At 35.0% G+C, this 15,567-nt stretch overlaps 2 protein-coding genes across 2 annotated transcripts; both read left to right on the forward strand.

The window, feature by feature from the left end:
* The first annotated feature begins 339 nt into the window (after positions 1-339).
* Positions 340-1,121, forward strand: LOC137809116 (hydroxyproline-rich glycoprotein family protein). The gene has a single exon (XM_068610257.2). It carries the CDS (start codon positions 567-569, stop codon positions 1,026-1,028), a length of 462 nt encoding a protein of 153 aa, XP_068466358.1. The 5' UTR covers positions 340-566; the 3' UTR covers positions 1,029-1,121.
* Positions 1,122-13,909: 12,788 nt separating this feature from the next.
* Positions 13,910-15,567, forward strand: LOC137810820 (putative UDP-glucosyl transferase 73B6). Its single transcript, XM_068612277.2, has one exon. The coding sequence runs from the start codon at positions 13,994-13,996 to the stop codon at positions 15,410-15,412; it is 1,419 nt and encodes a 472-aa protein (XP_068468378.1). The 5' UTR covers positions 13,910-13,993; the 3' UTR covers positions 15,413-15,567.

Here is a 15,567-nt window from a genome sequence, read left to right on the forward strand (position 1 = left end):
TCCTAATCTTAATTTCTAAAACCTCAAATCATGGAGTTTGTTGACCAGCAGCCTCACCACACATCACCAACTCCACTTTGATGCCCAATTAAATCAAACTAAACCGTTTTTGGTATCTATTTATTGCCGTCAGGGTACGTAATAATTAAGAAGTTAATAAATTAATAAACTAAAATCTTTATTAGTAAAAATATAGTTTTTAATCATCATGCTAAGAAGAATGAAAAGCTAAACCTAAAAGGAAGACTAAAGCAAAGGTCATTGAAGTTAAGGGGGTTATTAATTAGCATGACCAAAATTTCTAACAGCTCTAAACCCCAAATTGACTTCTTCCTCTTCTTCTTCTTTCAAGTGGCTATAACTTCACTTTCAATCTTTGGCATAGTTTCCATTGTTGAAATATGACAAAACACCTGTAGCCATCCAATAAGACCACCACACACATTTCTTCAAACTCACCTTAATTTCATTCACTCACTCTCTCTCACTCCCTCACACCCACTCGGTTCCTTCTTCCTTCATTTTCCTTTTCCTTTTCATTTCTTTTTCCCTCTCACCATCCAAACATGTCCTCCTCTCACCCAAACCCAGCAACATCATCCACTCTTATCTTCCTCTCAATGTTACTCCTTTGTTTTCCAACAACAACAAAAACCGACAACCCACCATGCCCCTATCCATGTTACCCACCACCCACCGGAATCGTCACTCCCACAACCCCTTCATCTGGCGCTGGTTCCACTGTTCCACCGGCACCACCTCAACCCGGGTTAGCATATCCGCCACCTACCGGGACCTACCCTTATTACCCAACACCGCCTTACGGCGGCGGAGTCGACAACAGCGGCGGCGGAGGTGGTGTTTTCGCCACCCCACCACCTCCTGACCCTATTCTTCCCTACTTTCCATTCTACTACAGGAAGCCACCCCACAAGCCAGAAGACAACTCAGCACCCACCAGTTTGAAGAAACGAAAAGAGATGGTTTTCACCACTGGTTTATTGTCGCTGCTTCTTCTCTTTGTATAACTCTCTTCATCGAAATCTTAATCTTAATGTACTCTAAATTGTTAATTTAATGTTTTTTCTATTGTTTTGAGAAATATAATGGTAAGTGATCCACGTTTTTTTGTTGCGATTTTAGAAAATATTACTATATCTGTTGCTTGCGGGTGTGTGCATGATGTAGTTCTTCAGGGGAAGGGGAAAACAGGAGGAAACAGAGGAAAACAAAAGGATAAGAACTAGGAGATTTTAGTTCGTGATGTAAACTAATTCATTTATCAATTTATTAATTAAACTGTTTTTTAAGGAGAAAATAAATTGTTAATTTTGAGCATTTTTGTCTGAATTGAATTGAATGTTATAATTATTAGGATAGAGTCACAGCTATATATTTATGTCACCTGCTTTGCATAGTTTTATGTAGTGTTCTTATTTTCTACTTTCTTCTTCTGCTTTCTACTTTCTTAGTTTGTTCTTAATTTTACACCAAAAAGTTGTTTCTTTTAATATACTTTAGGAGAAAAGAAAAACTATATTTAAAAGGTAGTATGATAGTAAAAGATTGAATAATAAAATTAAGCATAAGATAGCGAGTGAAGAAAATCAAAGATAATTTTATAAATGGTTCTCCTCTAATAAAAAAAAGAAAAAGTCTGAAGTGTGCTACATTTTCCTTTATGCTTTAGTTGCAAGAAATTTCATTACAACTTTGTTAAAGCTTTTAATTTAATTAACTATTTGTCTCTATAAACATGCATATTTTTATTTTAGTCTTTACATATAAAAAGATCATGTATCAGTTTTTTTTATGTATTTTTCCTTTACTGCTTGTCATTGGCTGATATGCATTGCTTTTAATTTTTCTAAACGTCAACTACTTGTTTGCACTGTTTTTATCCTATCATGGCATATTCAATTATTTAATTACTAATTTGATCCTTATAATTGTCCAAACATGTTTTTCTCTGTCTTTACTTTTGTGATTTAATTATTATATTTTACATTTTAGTTTCGATACAAAAAAATTATGTTTAATCTTTGTTATTAATTTTCAAGTAAAGCTGTTAACTTCAGATACTTAACATTGTTGTAAAACTGCCATAGTTTTTCTTGTGAATAAAAAAATGGAAAAAAAAACATTGTATCTTGTGTTAGAGAGGATTTTCTACTGACATCATGGAATTCAATAATGGTTGGGTATGTATACAATGACATATTGATTGAGGTTCAGATTTTGTGAATAGTTTAGAAGATTGTGTGTGTGTAGTTAATTTAGCTTTGTGAGTGTATTGGTTATTTCTATAAAGAATAAAAGAAGAGAGGGATTGAGAAAGAAAGGAGGCGAGAAACTTTAGACAAGAATGAAAAATAAACAAGTGGAGGGGGCTTTGATGCGAAAATCCTTGCCGTTATGGTTATATGGTAGATCATTTTTTTGTTTTCAAACATTTTTTGAATTTAATAATAGATAAAGGAGTTCTTTTTTGTTTTTTTTTTTTATAAAGGAGTTCACCATATACCACCACAATTCATGCCAAAACAACTTCAAAAATTTATGTCTTGAGCTAGAGAATTCAATATGAGGTAGGTTGGTTCGAATTGAAAGTAGTGGTGTAGCTTTCTAGCAATTGTAACAACAGCAAGGACACTCTTTTCAATCTTTTGGTAACGGATCTTAGGTTCTTGTAAAACTTTACTTACAAAGTAAATACTTTTTTGTACTTTCTCAATCTCTTGAAACAAAGCCAAATCGGTGGGGTGATGTGCAACATCAATGGGATGGGATTTGAGGTAATAGTTTTGAAAGAATAAGTGATTGAGCCAAGAATTTATGGTTGAGCACTTCTCAAATTTGTCTCAATTCCTTGATGAGTTAACATAAACCACAAAATTTTACTTACTTGTATCCCAAATACACATTTCTCTAGGTTTAGCTTCAATTGGTACCGGTTAGAGAACCACGACGAAAATTCTGACTACATTTATGTTAAACATGGGATAGAAAAATTTATTCATAAGGTCGTCAATTTTTTAGTCCAAACAAAAAACATTTATAATAATTAGATGTTTTAGCCATGAAAACATTTTTATATTCATCACTTAAAATTCATACAAATATGAATATATCTTGAATATGGATCCATAAAGTTGAGCACCTCTTAGCCCGATGCTCCATCCACCAAACAATCAATGTTGAGTAATGGTCAAGAATTTTTTGGACATGCCTTGTTTAAATCCATGAAATCGTTACACCTCCTCCATTACTTGAAGACTTATCACCATTACAACATTATCTAAGTCAAGTATTGTATTTCTTGAATGTGACTGAACCCAACTAGTTTTATGGTTTTCTCTTTTATCACTTCCTCATTTCTTCACCAAATTTTCTTATCCTTTAGATGATAAGTTTGGCCAAAGGATCCAAGGCCAACCTCTGGAATAAGAAATCAAGATTGATTCTCAGCATATCAACAACTAACCATGCATATACCGTGATGTTGACTATAAATAGCTGGATAGGCTTTCTTCAAGGTGGGCATCTAGATTCATACGCATCTTGACATTTTTTTTTATCTTTAAGTAAAATTTCCTTCAAATCTTTGCCAAGTTGGGATTCCTTTCTTCAAGTACTACTTTTGGATCTTAATCCAAAACATTTACCACTTGATTCATCTTTAATAAAAATATGTGCATAATTATGTAAACTACATTCGTAGCACTTCTAAGCTATGTGCTAGTCTACTCAGATAACTCATTCGTTTCCATGAGAGGTTTGGTATATGACTTTAAGATAGGATGTGGAAACTACAACCACGACTTCTTAAAAAATAATTGACCTAAGAGAATGTTGTTTGAAGGAACGTTGACAACTAGGTACCAAATGCATAATGTTTTGATGGACTCCCTTATGCTGCTTATTCTTGATTCAACATATCCTCTCATCTTTACTTGATCTGTTGGGAAACCCCTCGAGTAATCCATCAAAAGATTTTAGAGATTTTTTTAGAATAATTTGAAGATCAATAAAGGTGTCATAATATTAATATGTTGATCATGCTTCCTTGGTATACCAAGACCCGGTGCACATTCTACCAAGACTCGGTGAACATTCTAACTCATCATAACCATATATATAACCACTAGTTAATTATCATGTTCCTCCTATAAAATAGATGGTTGGAGTCTTGGTGGGTACAAAATCCCTAATTGTTAAATTCATTACCTCCAAGAATATTGTGTTTTAGCCAAACTTTTGCATTCTCCTTTAGCAAATCCCTTGCAATAATATTGATATCCTTTATTACAAAAATTTTATGTTCATTATTTTTTGATTTCTCCTTCTTAACTCTTGTCAAACTCACCATTTTCTTGTTGTTTCCTGTAAATCACCAAACTCTCTCTTTGATTAATTTTTCAATGTTGTGACCATTAACAAGGTGAAAAAAAAAACATGCATCACAATAAGGACTGAGTTGCTTATCTGGTCTTTTTATGAACGTCAAAAGCTTTGTTATGTATAACTCCTTCAAAGTTGATGTTTTTATATGTTGACTAACATTAGTTGAAAATCCAAATCAACCTAACTATCCTCACAAGTTTGGTAGCTTCAGTCCCTTGTTAATAATCTGGATCCATACTTCTTTAGTTACTTCTCAAGTCTCGTCACAGGTTTTTATACGAAATGTCATTGTCTTTCTTTTCATTAAGCCTTTTTTGAATCGTAACCTCTTCAACCTTGATGTGGAGTCAAAATTAGGATTGAACTTCACCTATGTGTTTTGTTGGCCTTTAAATCATATGTTTTCCAAAAGGACTGCCTTGAAGCCTTTTAATAAAAATACCATCAAACATTGTCTTAATCGATTAAGGGACTTTTACCGTAACATTATAGCAGCTCCTTAGGTACTTGATACAACCCAATTAGACAAGGAGATAACCAAGAACACAACAGACACTTCACAATTAAGTCATTCATCTCACATCCAAGACAGGGACCCACCAAACTTCAGAAGGACCTCAACAAAAGAAGAATTTGACATAGGTCAGAGCATCAAATGTTCTTTCTTCTGGTCTTTTTAGAAGACAACACTAGTGCAGAAAAACAAAACGAGTGCAACTATTTTACATTTATAAGGGCGGCTATATAACTGCATTTGATGAGCACGCATTTGTAAATCGAAGAGATAAGAAGGTGACTATATAGCCGCATTCGTAAATTCGATTTATAAATGCGACTATTTACATAACCGCATTTATAAATCGCATTTACGAGAGATGTTTAGGGTTTCTTTTCTTTTTCGTTGTTGATTGGGTTTCTAATCAAAGTTCTTTTCCGAAGAACATGGTCATTATTTTAGCATTTCTTTTGATCTCTTGGGGCATCCATATCATACCTTTTTGTATTTCATCCCAATGGAAGTCCAAAAAATACAAATAAAAATTCCCCAATGAAACGCAAATATATGACGGAGCAAGACGACAACAGCGACGAGGAAGGCACAATAGAAAGCAAATAAAAACCTTCCCAGGCATGACCTTAGTAATGGCATAAGGAAAAACATAAGAGAAATGAAAAACATACAAAAGTCAATGGTGAAGAAGAAGAGAGGAAGACAATGCTTATCGATGGCACGAAGACAATGCAAAGAAGAGAGGAAGAAAAGAGGAAGCACGGTTAATGGAGGAAACACATAAGAGAAACGAAGCGTGAGAGAAAGGAGAGTATCAAAACGTAAGTGACGCGTTTCTGAATTAAGGTTTAAAAAGGTTTTAAGAAGTCGGTTATTTGTAAAGCCGCATTCGTAAATCAAGCATTTTGATTTACAAGGGCGGTTTTATAAATAGTCGCCCTTGTAAATCCAAACGCTTGATTTACAAGTGCGTCTTTACTAATAGTCACACTTGTAAATGAACTTAATTATAAAAATGTCACCGCGTTTTTAACTGAAGCGTTTGAGCGCAAAGCCGCACTGAATAAACCGCACTTGTTTATACATTTTGCACTAGTGCAAGTTTATATGAATAGATTGGGCTCACTTTGGGGGTCCAAATAGAAGAATAAGTTAAAGTAGGATTCACTTAGCAAAAATTGGGGTGGACTTAGCATAAATTGGGTTTGTGCCAAACCCACCTTTCATGACAAGTGTTTTTAGGTTTAGGTTTTCTTTGACCTACCTTCTAGAAGGTTTCTCACAAATGACACCCTTACCCCTCTAACCGTGTGTAAAAATCCGTATGTAACGCTGACTTTACATACTGATCAAAATCCGTATGTAAAAATCCGTATGTAACGCTCACTTTACATACGGATTCAAATCCATATGTAAAAATCCGTATGTAACGCTCACTTTACATATGTATTCAAATCCGTATGTAATGCTCACTTTACATACGAATTTGAATCTGTATGTAATAATTGGTATGTAAATAGCAAATTTCTTGTGGTGATAAAATTATAAAAAAAAAAAAAACAAATTGAGTACATTCACATTTCAAACTTCAAATTACTAAAGACATTCTAAGTATATGAAAAATTGTTTTCATACTTGTGGAATTTAATCCTTCTTGCTTTCAAAATTTCTAAGGACATTAAACCTTCATAGTTAAAGTTTAAATAAGTGCCTTTGAGTCTTCATAAGTATTTTTCTTGTTTGTCTTGTTTTACATTTTGTCATTATTTTAATTCCAATTTGGTTTAGCTTTCTAATGAAGACCTGAGAGATAGAGCATCCCCTGACAAAGCCCAACCTTCCAGAAGGACTAGGTCAAAACCAACCACTAGCCAGTTCCTTAGAGTCAATCATTCCTTAGAGGATCACTAGGAGTATATCCCAAGTCATGGGAGATGAGCACCAACTAGTCTCTTTGTTTTTAATTTTTGTAGAGTAAGGTCCATATAGCATAATAGGGGGGTGTACTTATCAAATTGGGCTTGTGCCAAGTTCATTAGGGTTAGGCGGCAACCCTAGCTTCTAGAAGTTAGGACTAAGGGGTGGCTTATTTTGGTTGTCGTGTGCTTATTTATATGACCTTGATGAACACTTTTACTATTGGACTAAGATTAGGATGCATACCATGATTAAAAGTGTATTAACTAGTTTTTTTGTACGGTTTAATATGTATTAATATCATGATACCTTAATATATTTTACACATGGCGGGCGGTCGACACTTGGTACCGAGGTGTCCTAGGATCGTTCATCCTTACTCTCATGTTTGAGGGATTTATACAAAAGAATCTTGATTTCATAATTTTAACATTGTTGAATTTGATTTTTGTTTGTAGGCATTATGGTTCAAGTTGACCTCGAGGTGTTAAATGTCATGAAACAGCTCTTGCAGGCCGCTAAACGATAGAAAGGCTCTATTGAACACATAGTCTGATGGAGGACCGTCCAAGCCATCATATACAAGAATAAAGACAAAAGAACTATTTATATAAATAGTAATAATCATGTTTAGAATTTGTATGAACTAGTTTTGGGAGTACTTTGTAAATTAATCAAAGACACTCTAGAAACCTTCAGTTGTCATAGAAGCAAAGGTCCCTAAAGCATCTTAAGAGGACCTACACGACGCCTCCTTAAGCCACTAAACTTCACCATAGTTATGGTTGCTTAAGGAGTAAGCAACCTCAATCCTCTTCATCTATAAATAGTTCAAATTCACACAATGTATTTAGATTTGCATATTATTGAATGAATTATTCAAAATTGAAGCTCATTCTCTCCCAATTCTCCCTTTGCTAGAGAGCCTCCAAAACTTAGTGAAAGCCCTAAAAGGTTGGCCTCACCTCTTTCTAGTTCCTAGCACCTAAGTCACTCTCAAACCTCACTAATTCACTCTCAATTTCGGTGCATCCTCCTTCATTCCGCTATCACTCCATTCCTTCTCCTCAATCCATCACCTTGGATTGCATCAAGTGGATAAGAGCACACAAAGATCCTAAGGAAATTCTTCATCTAGCTAACTTTTTGTTTTGTTTCAACCTTGTAGTATTCCTTTCTTTTATTTTCTTTGCCTTTTACCTCTCTGTAATATTAATGGTTTTCTTAAGTTCATTTGTGCTTCCACACACACAATTTATTGTTTTCAAATTGTTTTGAAGTTTCTTCAAGAAACTTTTGTGAGACATATTTGAAGTAAGCTTTGGCTAGGAAAACCTTGGTACTTAATTAGTCCATTGTAACTCACCTCGCTTTGTTGGGAGTGAATTTGAAGACTTCTCACTCTAGATTCCTTTACTTAACATCACCAAAATTATACAAATATTTTGTTTTTGAAATTTTTTGGGATTCACTCTAGTTGACTTTTCAAACACTTGTAAAAATATTTTATATTCAACCATGAGTGGTTTGGTTCATCTCATCAGTGTAGTGTTCATAGAAATCTTAATGATCAAAATCAAATAGATATCCATTTAAGACTAGACCAACATGAAACAAATATTTTTGAAATAAAAGACATTTTAAACAATTTTATTATAGATGGAAATTGAAAATCTCATTGTTCTAGAAGTAGACATGGGGAGGGTTCTCATAGACATCCAAGTGTTCACCATCATAGTCCTCCTTATAGTCATGACGACTATAGTGTTGAAGATGGTTGCTGCCCCTTCAAGATTGTGTTTGATGAAGACTTCTATGTACATTTCATGTGTATTTTGCTTTGCTTTAAGTGTGTCTTAGGTAGTGCTTAGAGGTTGTCTAAGAGTGGGCTTTTTGCTGAGTAACTCACCTCATAACCACTGGCCATGTGATAAGAACAAGCATAAGTTTTCTTAAACTGTTTTTCACATGTTTTACAAAAAACACGTTTACTGCATAAAAATAAATCTGTTCTTTTCTAAATAAACAGATTCATTTTTAAACTGATGCCTTGGCTAAGTCTTGTGAAAATTAGATTTTGTGCATCATGTATTTTGACTAAGTCCTCTTCTTTTCAAAACGACTGTGTTTCAAATAGTTAAACTTTCTCTGTTTTCGTTTTGAAAAAATAAATCTGTTCATCTGTAAATGAATAGATTCTTTTTGTCTCTGGTGCCATGTCAAGCTTAAACGTTTTTCAGTTTTATCTCTGCACCAGAATGGTTGACTAAGTCTCCTCACTTAACAAATTCTCTAACTGCTTTTTTAAAATAAATCTGTTCATTTTATTTTCAATCTGTTCATTTTATAACAGCTTTAACTGTTTTTCAAAATTCTGTTATAAGTTGGTTTTCTATAAAATGAAAACTTGTTTATGAGTTTAAACATCATTCATACATTTGCAAAAACAAGTTTTGACAGCAGAGAATTAAGAGTTTACAAAGGATTAGCATTTGTTCTTCAAAGATTTCGAAAATCACAAAGTGCTTGTTCTTGGTTTGGTTCCAAAAGCTTGGTGTGAGGTGCTGCTACTGTTCTAGCAATCTTGCCTACTGGTTTAAGGCAGATCTTTATATCCTCAATCAGGTGTAGTCGTTTCACTTCTCATTTCTTGTAATAGTTTGGTTTAACACTCTTCTTGATAGGTTTTCTTGGAGAGTGTGTGTGGGCTGAAATAGGTTTTTTCAGCAAGAGTACCTAAGTTCTTGTAGGTTTCAAGAACAGTGGGAATTGTGTTTGTTTGTATTGTGATTTAGTGAATTTCACCTTGGTTTTAGGTGAAGACTGGATGTAGCTCAGTTGAGTGAACCAGTATAACTGCCCTGTGTTCATTCTCTCTCAATCTCTGCAATTAAGTTTCTGCATAATTGTTAAAAAAGCAAAGAAATAAATCTGTTCAATCAATAATAAATCTGTTCTTTCTGGGCTCAGTTCATACTGTTCTTAATTTCTGAAAAAGCTGTTTGATTCTGATAAGAACATATAAAATTTGTTAAAAGCCACTGGAACAGATTGCTGTGATAGGTTGCTCAAGAAATTGTCAAAGCTATTAATTGAACCTTAAACAATTGCTTAAAATTGAAGCTTGCTGTTCTGTGATTCATTGTTCTTAATTTCTGGAAAACTGTTTGATATCAAGAAGAACACTCATAGTTTGTTAAAAACCACTGGAACAGGTTGATTGTAAAGGTTACTCAATTAATTGGCATGTTATCAATTGAACCTTAATCACTTGCTTGAAATTGAAGTTTGCTGTTTTGTGGTTCACTGGTTTTCGTTCTAATATCAGTGTGTGTGCATCTGGAAAATCTATCTGCATAATCTTGTGATTAACCTTGCTGTATAAACGTTTTTCAAACAAAAACAGTGCTGAAATAAATCTGTTCATTTTCACATAAATCGATTTATTTTCTGTAAACTGTGTTAAACACTGTTTCTGGGAGAGAGTTTTAAAAGGTCAATTCACCCCCCTCTTGAACTTTGGCACTATTAAACCCAACATATAGTAGGCGTCATAATACAAAATATTACTAACAACCTCTTAGATATCATAAATACAAATCCCAATATACACCTTGGGAACCTAAGATCACCTTTCCCCCCTTTCTATGGGACAACCGGTGTTGATGATTACTTAAGTTGGGACATGAAGGTCAAACATATGTTTGAATGCCATCAGGTAGATCATGAAAGAAGGGTCACCCTATAAACCCTTAGTGATGTGAGTTGATTTTTAGATGGTTCCATTTTATGGTGACACTTAGAGTTGAGATTTTAGCAATTTAATGGTGAAACCTAAGGAAGATTCCCACTGATCACGAACTTAACCAAATGGTTAAGTAAGTGTGAAGGTTGACTTCACAAAGGCAAAGATGAAAAATCAATATAAAGTGATAGTTGGAATGCAATGTGGAAGGGAAATGGAAATAAGGTAAACATCAATGGTGGTTATGGCCGAACCAAATGATGAACCATAAGCATATAACAAAAGCAAAACTAAGAGCAAGAATTCAAGACAAATACATATATGAAAGGCGAAAATGGAAATGAATAGAAAAGAGTGGAAGAATATAAGCTTTTGAAGTGGTGGTGAGAATTGTTCATGCCACTTGGGGTGTGGTAGCCACCAAGATGAGTGAAGGGCCTCCACTAGAGATTCTCACACTACTCAAGATAAGACCTAACCAAGAGGATTCAAACCTCACAAACACCTCACACAATTTGTTAAGAGTAACTTTTCTATTCAAAATTAACATGTAATACATGGAGTAAGGCACCCTATTTATAGGAATGGGTGCCTTGGTGGCCAAGAAGGGCAAGGGTAGGATGGGAAATAAGGGAGGGGCGGCCAAGGAGGTTTGACTAAGGTCAAAACCACACCTTTAGGTTCTCCTTCTAGAAACTAGGTCAAAAACCCTAATTTTAGGTGCCTTGTCTTGAAAAGGTGGGCTTAGATCAAGCCCATTTCACTATGATCACTCCTATTTATGCTAAAGGCACTTATTCTATCCTATCTTGCTATTTGGACCCCTAAAGAGAGCTCAATTTATTTACAACTTGTTTTATTCTTAAGAAGACCAGCATGAAGAACATTAGAAGCTCTAGTTTTGTCCATTTTTCCCTCTGGTGAGGTCTTCACTTGAATGTTGAGATGACTTCTTATAGTGTGAATGGTAATGTGCATCCTTGGTCATCTCCTTGTTGGATTGGTTTGTATCACTTAGTTTCCAAGAGGCTGCAATGACTTAGTGGACTGTTTAATCCAAAGACCTTAGTATACATCACAACCCTTCAATAAAATGCTGGAATGAACTCTGACATTAGCTACTAAGACATTACTGTTTAGATGGTGATCTTGTTGAACAACGAAGGAAAATATTTTATAGTAGAAGAAACTTTGCAAGAACATTTCTTTACACACATGCAAATGGGATCGGGTCTAAAGTTTTCTTATTCATGACAAATGATTCTCAATTTACTAAAGTATTTGGTAATAGGAAGATGACCTTGAGGCTTCCATTTTAGAAATCCAGGAGAGATCCCCTTGTGAAAAACGTACTTTTAGGTCATTCCATATATCCACTGCTTTATCCATCCATAAAAGGCTTTGTCACATAGGAACATAGACTGCATGATATGAACAGGTCATTACCACGGGTCCAAGATGAAAAGGCCTCATCGAACTTTGTTGGTTACGGACGAGTATCGTCGATGAACTCGACCTTGTTCTTTGCGTTGGGAGCAATGACCATGGACCTACTCCAAGAATGATAGTTGGAGGAATCAAGAATAGGGTAAACGAGAGGTGTTGCTGGATTTTCATTTGTATGGAAGTACATATAACCTTAACTAAGTTCCTCGTCATCCATAAAAGACGAAGCTTGAACCATGATCCAAATAGGGATCAGAGAAAGAGAAAATCCCAAAAATAAATCACTTGTTGTCAATCTTGCTTAAAAGAAACTGCAAAAAAAAAAGAGAGATCTAAATAAAGTAGCAAGAACAAAGAGAAAAATCAAAGTAGACGCAACAGAGCTCTTCACGGAAAAGAGCTCTTATACCATAGCAGAAAAATAAAGATTTCAAGAACAATAAAATTGAAGAATGAAACCCCTGAACATGAAACAACAGTGTGGAAAAAGCAAGAAGGTTCAAGAGAAAGGCATCAACAATGCAAAAGAAAATATGTTTTCTGAAGAAAAAGGACAATTCGACAAGAGTGTACAATGCTCTAAACAAAAGTAGAGAAACGATATATAAAAGCTACAAGAGATGGATATTGAAAGAAAACAAAAGCCCAAAAAGAAAATAAAATCTGCCTAACAAACAAAGACTGTTTCTTCCTGTACCTCCATATGTTGTTCTCCCACCTCCATAAATTTTCGTATTTCCAAAAATGTCCCTATGTAATATTCCGGATTATGTAATTTGGAAGTCATTTTTCAAATTCGTAATTAGCTTCTGCATTACATAATCTGGAAGTCTTTTTTTAGATACATGATTAGCTTCCGGATTACATAATCCGAAAGTTAGAAAAGACTTCTGGATTATGTAATCCAGAAACCTTTTTTCAAATGCATGTTCGGAAGCTATTATCAAATCCAAACTTCTGGATTATATAATCTGGAATACCATTCTTGATTATATAATCCAAAATATGACAGTGACACAAGAAGAATAAAAAATATATTTTCATGTTTTATATGGGATTCCAGAAGAACCTATGGAGGTGCACGAAAAAATAGTCGCAAACAAAATAGAACGGCCAAACAGAATGACCCAAACAGAATGACCCAAACAAACAATTTTATCAGACTGAGCAATTAATATGCAAATTTATTCAAAGATAGATTGGTGTTGAGAGATAATTCTCACATGCTTCGCATCTGTAACCATCATTCTAATATTTTCCACAACTAACTGTTTTATTTTGTTTTGTGACAGTTGGATGTAACTAAATATTGCATAAAATGTAGTATTCCAATGAAATATTGAACATTGTCGGGACGATAATATTGAGGTTGTACTGTGTAATGTTGTCCGCAAGCCAAAGCACTTGTTTGACAACTCGACCACTAATCTAGAAAGAATCTATGGTTGCAATAGTTTTGGAGACGATAATGAAGTTATGAAGCTAAGTTTAACACATCAAAAATAGAAAAGAGAAAGAGAGTTGATTATTCATATATCTAATCCAACAACTAATGAATTTCTAGCTAGTCTAAGTGGGACATTATTCATGTTATACATCACTTGTTTTTTTAATGAGGTCTACTTATCTACTATATCAAACTTGGTTTTACTCTTTTTTTTATTCCCCTCAATTTATTTCTGACAATTTGAAGTTATAAATGTCTGCCCTCAATTTTCTTTATTTAAATTCAATGATAAAATCTCGGGAAACAATTGCTGCACGCAACCCCCATTCCACTTCACGTTTCTAACCCCTCTTCCCATATACTTTCCATAGTCACAACTCAAAAGTCAACACTTATTGGTATGACTTTTGAGTGCTACTATAAAAACTTCACACTCTAAAACCAGAAGGCATACTCTTTTCCTAGTGTTTTCATTCTTATTACTTACCAAGTTATAGTGGTTACTTGATTACTACTAAAAAAGATGAGCAATGAAGTTCATTCTTTACATGTATTCTTCATCCCTTTCTTGGCTTATGGCCATTTCATTCCCACCGTTGACATGGCCAAATTATTTGCTGAAAAGGGTGTGAAGGCCACTATCATCACCACACCCCTCAACGCACCTTTCATCACCAAAGCCATAGGAAAAACCAAAACCAGCAGCACCATGATTCATGTCAAAACAATCGAGCTCCCATGTGCCGAGGCTGGTCTACCTAATGGGTGTGAAAACACTAACTCCCTCACTACCGGGACTTTATTTCCTGCATTCTTTAGGGCTTGTGGGTTACTACAATATCCATTTGAGCAACTATTGCTTGAGCAGCGTCCAAATTGTGTCGTTGCTGATGTTATGTTCCCATGGGCAACTGATTCAGCAGCCAAACTTGGAGTTCCTAGCCTTGTGTACGACGGGACTAGCTTCTTCTCCATATGTGCTAACCAGTGCATGGGACTCTATGAGCCCTACAAGAATGTTTCGACTGATTCAGAACCCTTTCTCATTCCCAACCTTCCAGGGGAGATTAAAATGACAAGGATGCAGGTCTCACCTCATGCCATGAGTGATGAAAGCTCAGGAGTGACAAAGTTGTTGGATGAAGTAAAAGAATCAGACTTGAAAAGCTATGGGATGGTTGTTAATAGCTTTTATGAACTTGAGAAGGTTTATGCAGATCATTTGAGGAATGTTCTTGGAAGAAAAGCATGGCATATAGGCCCCATGTTTCTTTCCAACAGGGTTAAAGAAGAAAAGGCATGCATTGATGAGCATGAGTGTCTAAAATGGCTTGACACAAAGGAACCCAATTCAGTTATTTATGTATGTTTTGGAACTACCACAAAGTTGAAAAATTCTCAACTTAAGGACATTGCTACGGGTCTTGAGGCTTCAGGGGAACAATTCATTTGGGTGATGGGGAAAAGACAAGAAGATGGAGTTGGATGGGTAGCTGATGAATTTGAGAAAAAGATGGAAGGTAAAGGATTAATTATAAGAGGGTGGGCACCTCAAGTATTGATTCTTGAGCATGAAGCAATTGGAGCATTTGTGACTCATTGTGGATGGAATTCAATTTTGGAAGGAGTGGTTGCTGGGGTACCTATGGTAACTTGGCCTATTGCTTATGAGCAGTTTTTCAATGAGAAATTGGTGAGTGAGATCCTTAAAATTGGGGTGCCTATTGGAGCTAAAAAATGGGCTGCAGGGGTGGGGGATACTGTTAAATGGGAGGCCGTGGAGAAGGCTGTGAAAAGGATAATGAGTGGGGAAAAAGCTCATCAAATGAGGAACAAAGCTAAGATGCTCTCTCGTCTAGCTAGGGAAGCTGTGGCAGAAGGAGGATCTTCAAACTCAGATTTGAATGCTTTAATTGCTGACTTGGGTTCACTCACCAACTAAAATAATGTAATTTCCTTTCCTATTACATTTCATTAAGTTGTGTGTGCTTAATAAGATTTCATGTTAAATAAGAGTGATATTAGAGAGAGTTTTTCACAAGTGAGTGAAGTACCATGTGCTTGTAACTCCTAATTTCAACTTGCGGTTTATTTCTA

This window comes from Phaseolus vulgaris, chromosome 2 (assembly GCF_051622355.1).
Source record: "Phaseolus vulgaris cultivar YP4 chromosome 2, ASM5162235v1, whole genome shotgun sequence".
Taxonomy (NCBI): domain Eukaryota; kingdom Viridiplantae; phylum Streptophyta; class Magnoliopsida; order Fabales; family Fabaceae; genus Phaseolus; species Phaseolus vulgaris.

What these genes read in the sequence shown, in the direction of transcription:
- LOC137809116 (XM_068610257.2), top strand. Translation starts at nt 567, where the DNA reads ATGTCCTCCTCTCACCCAAACCCAGCAACATCATCCACTCTTATCTTC.
- LOC137810820 (XM_068612277.2), top strand. Translation starts at nt 13,994, where the DNA reads ATGAGCAATGAAGTTCATTCTTTACATGTATTCTTCATCCCTTTCTTG.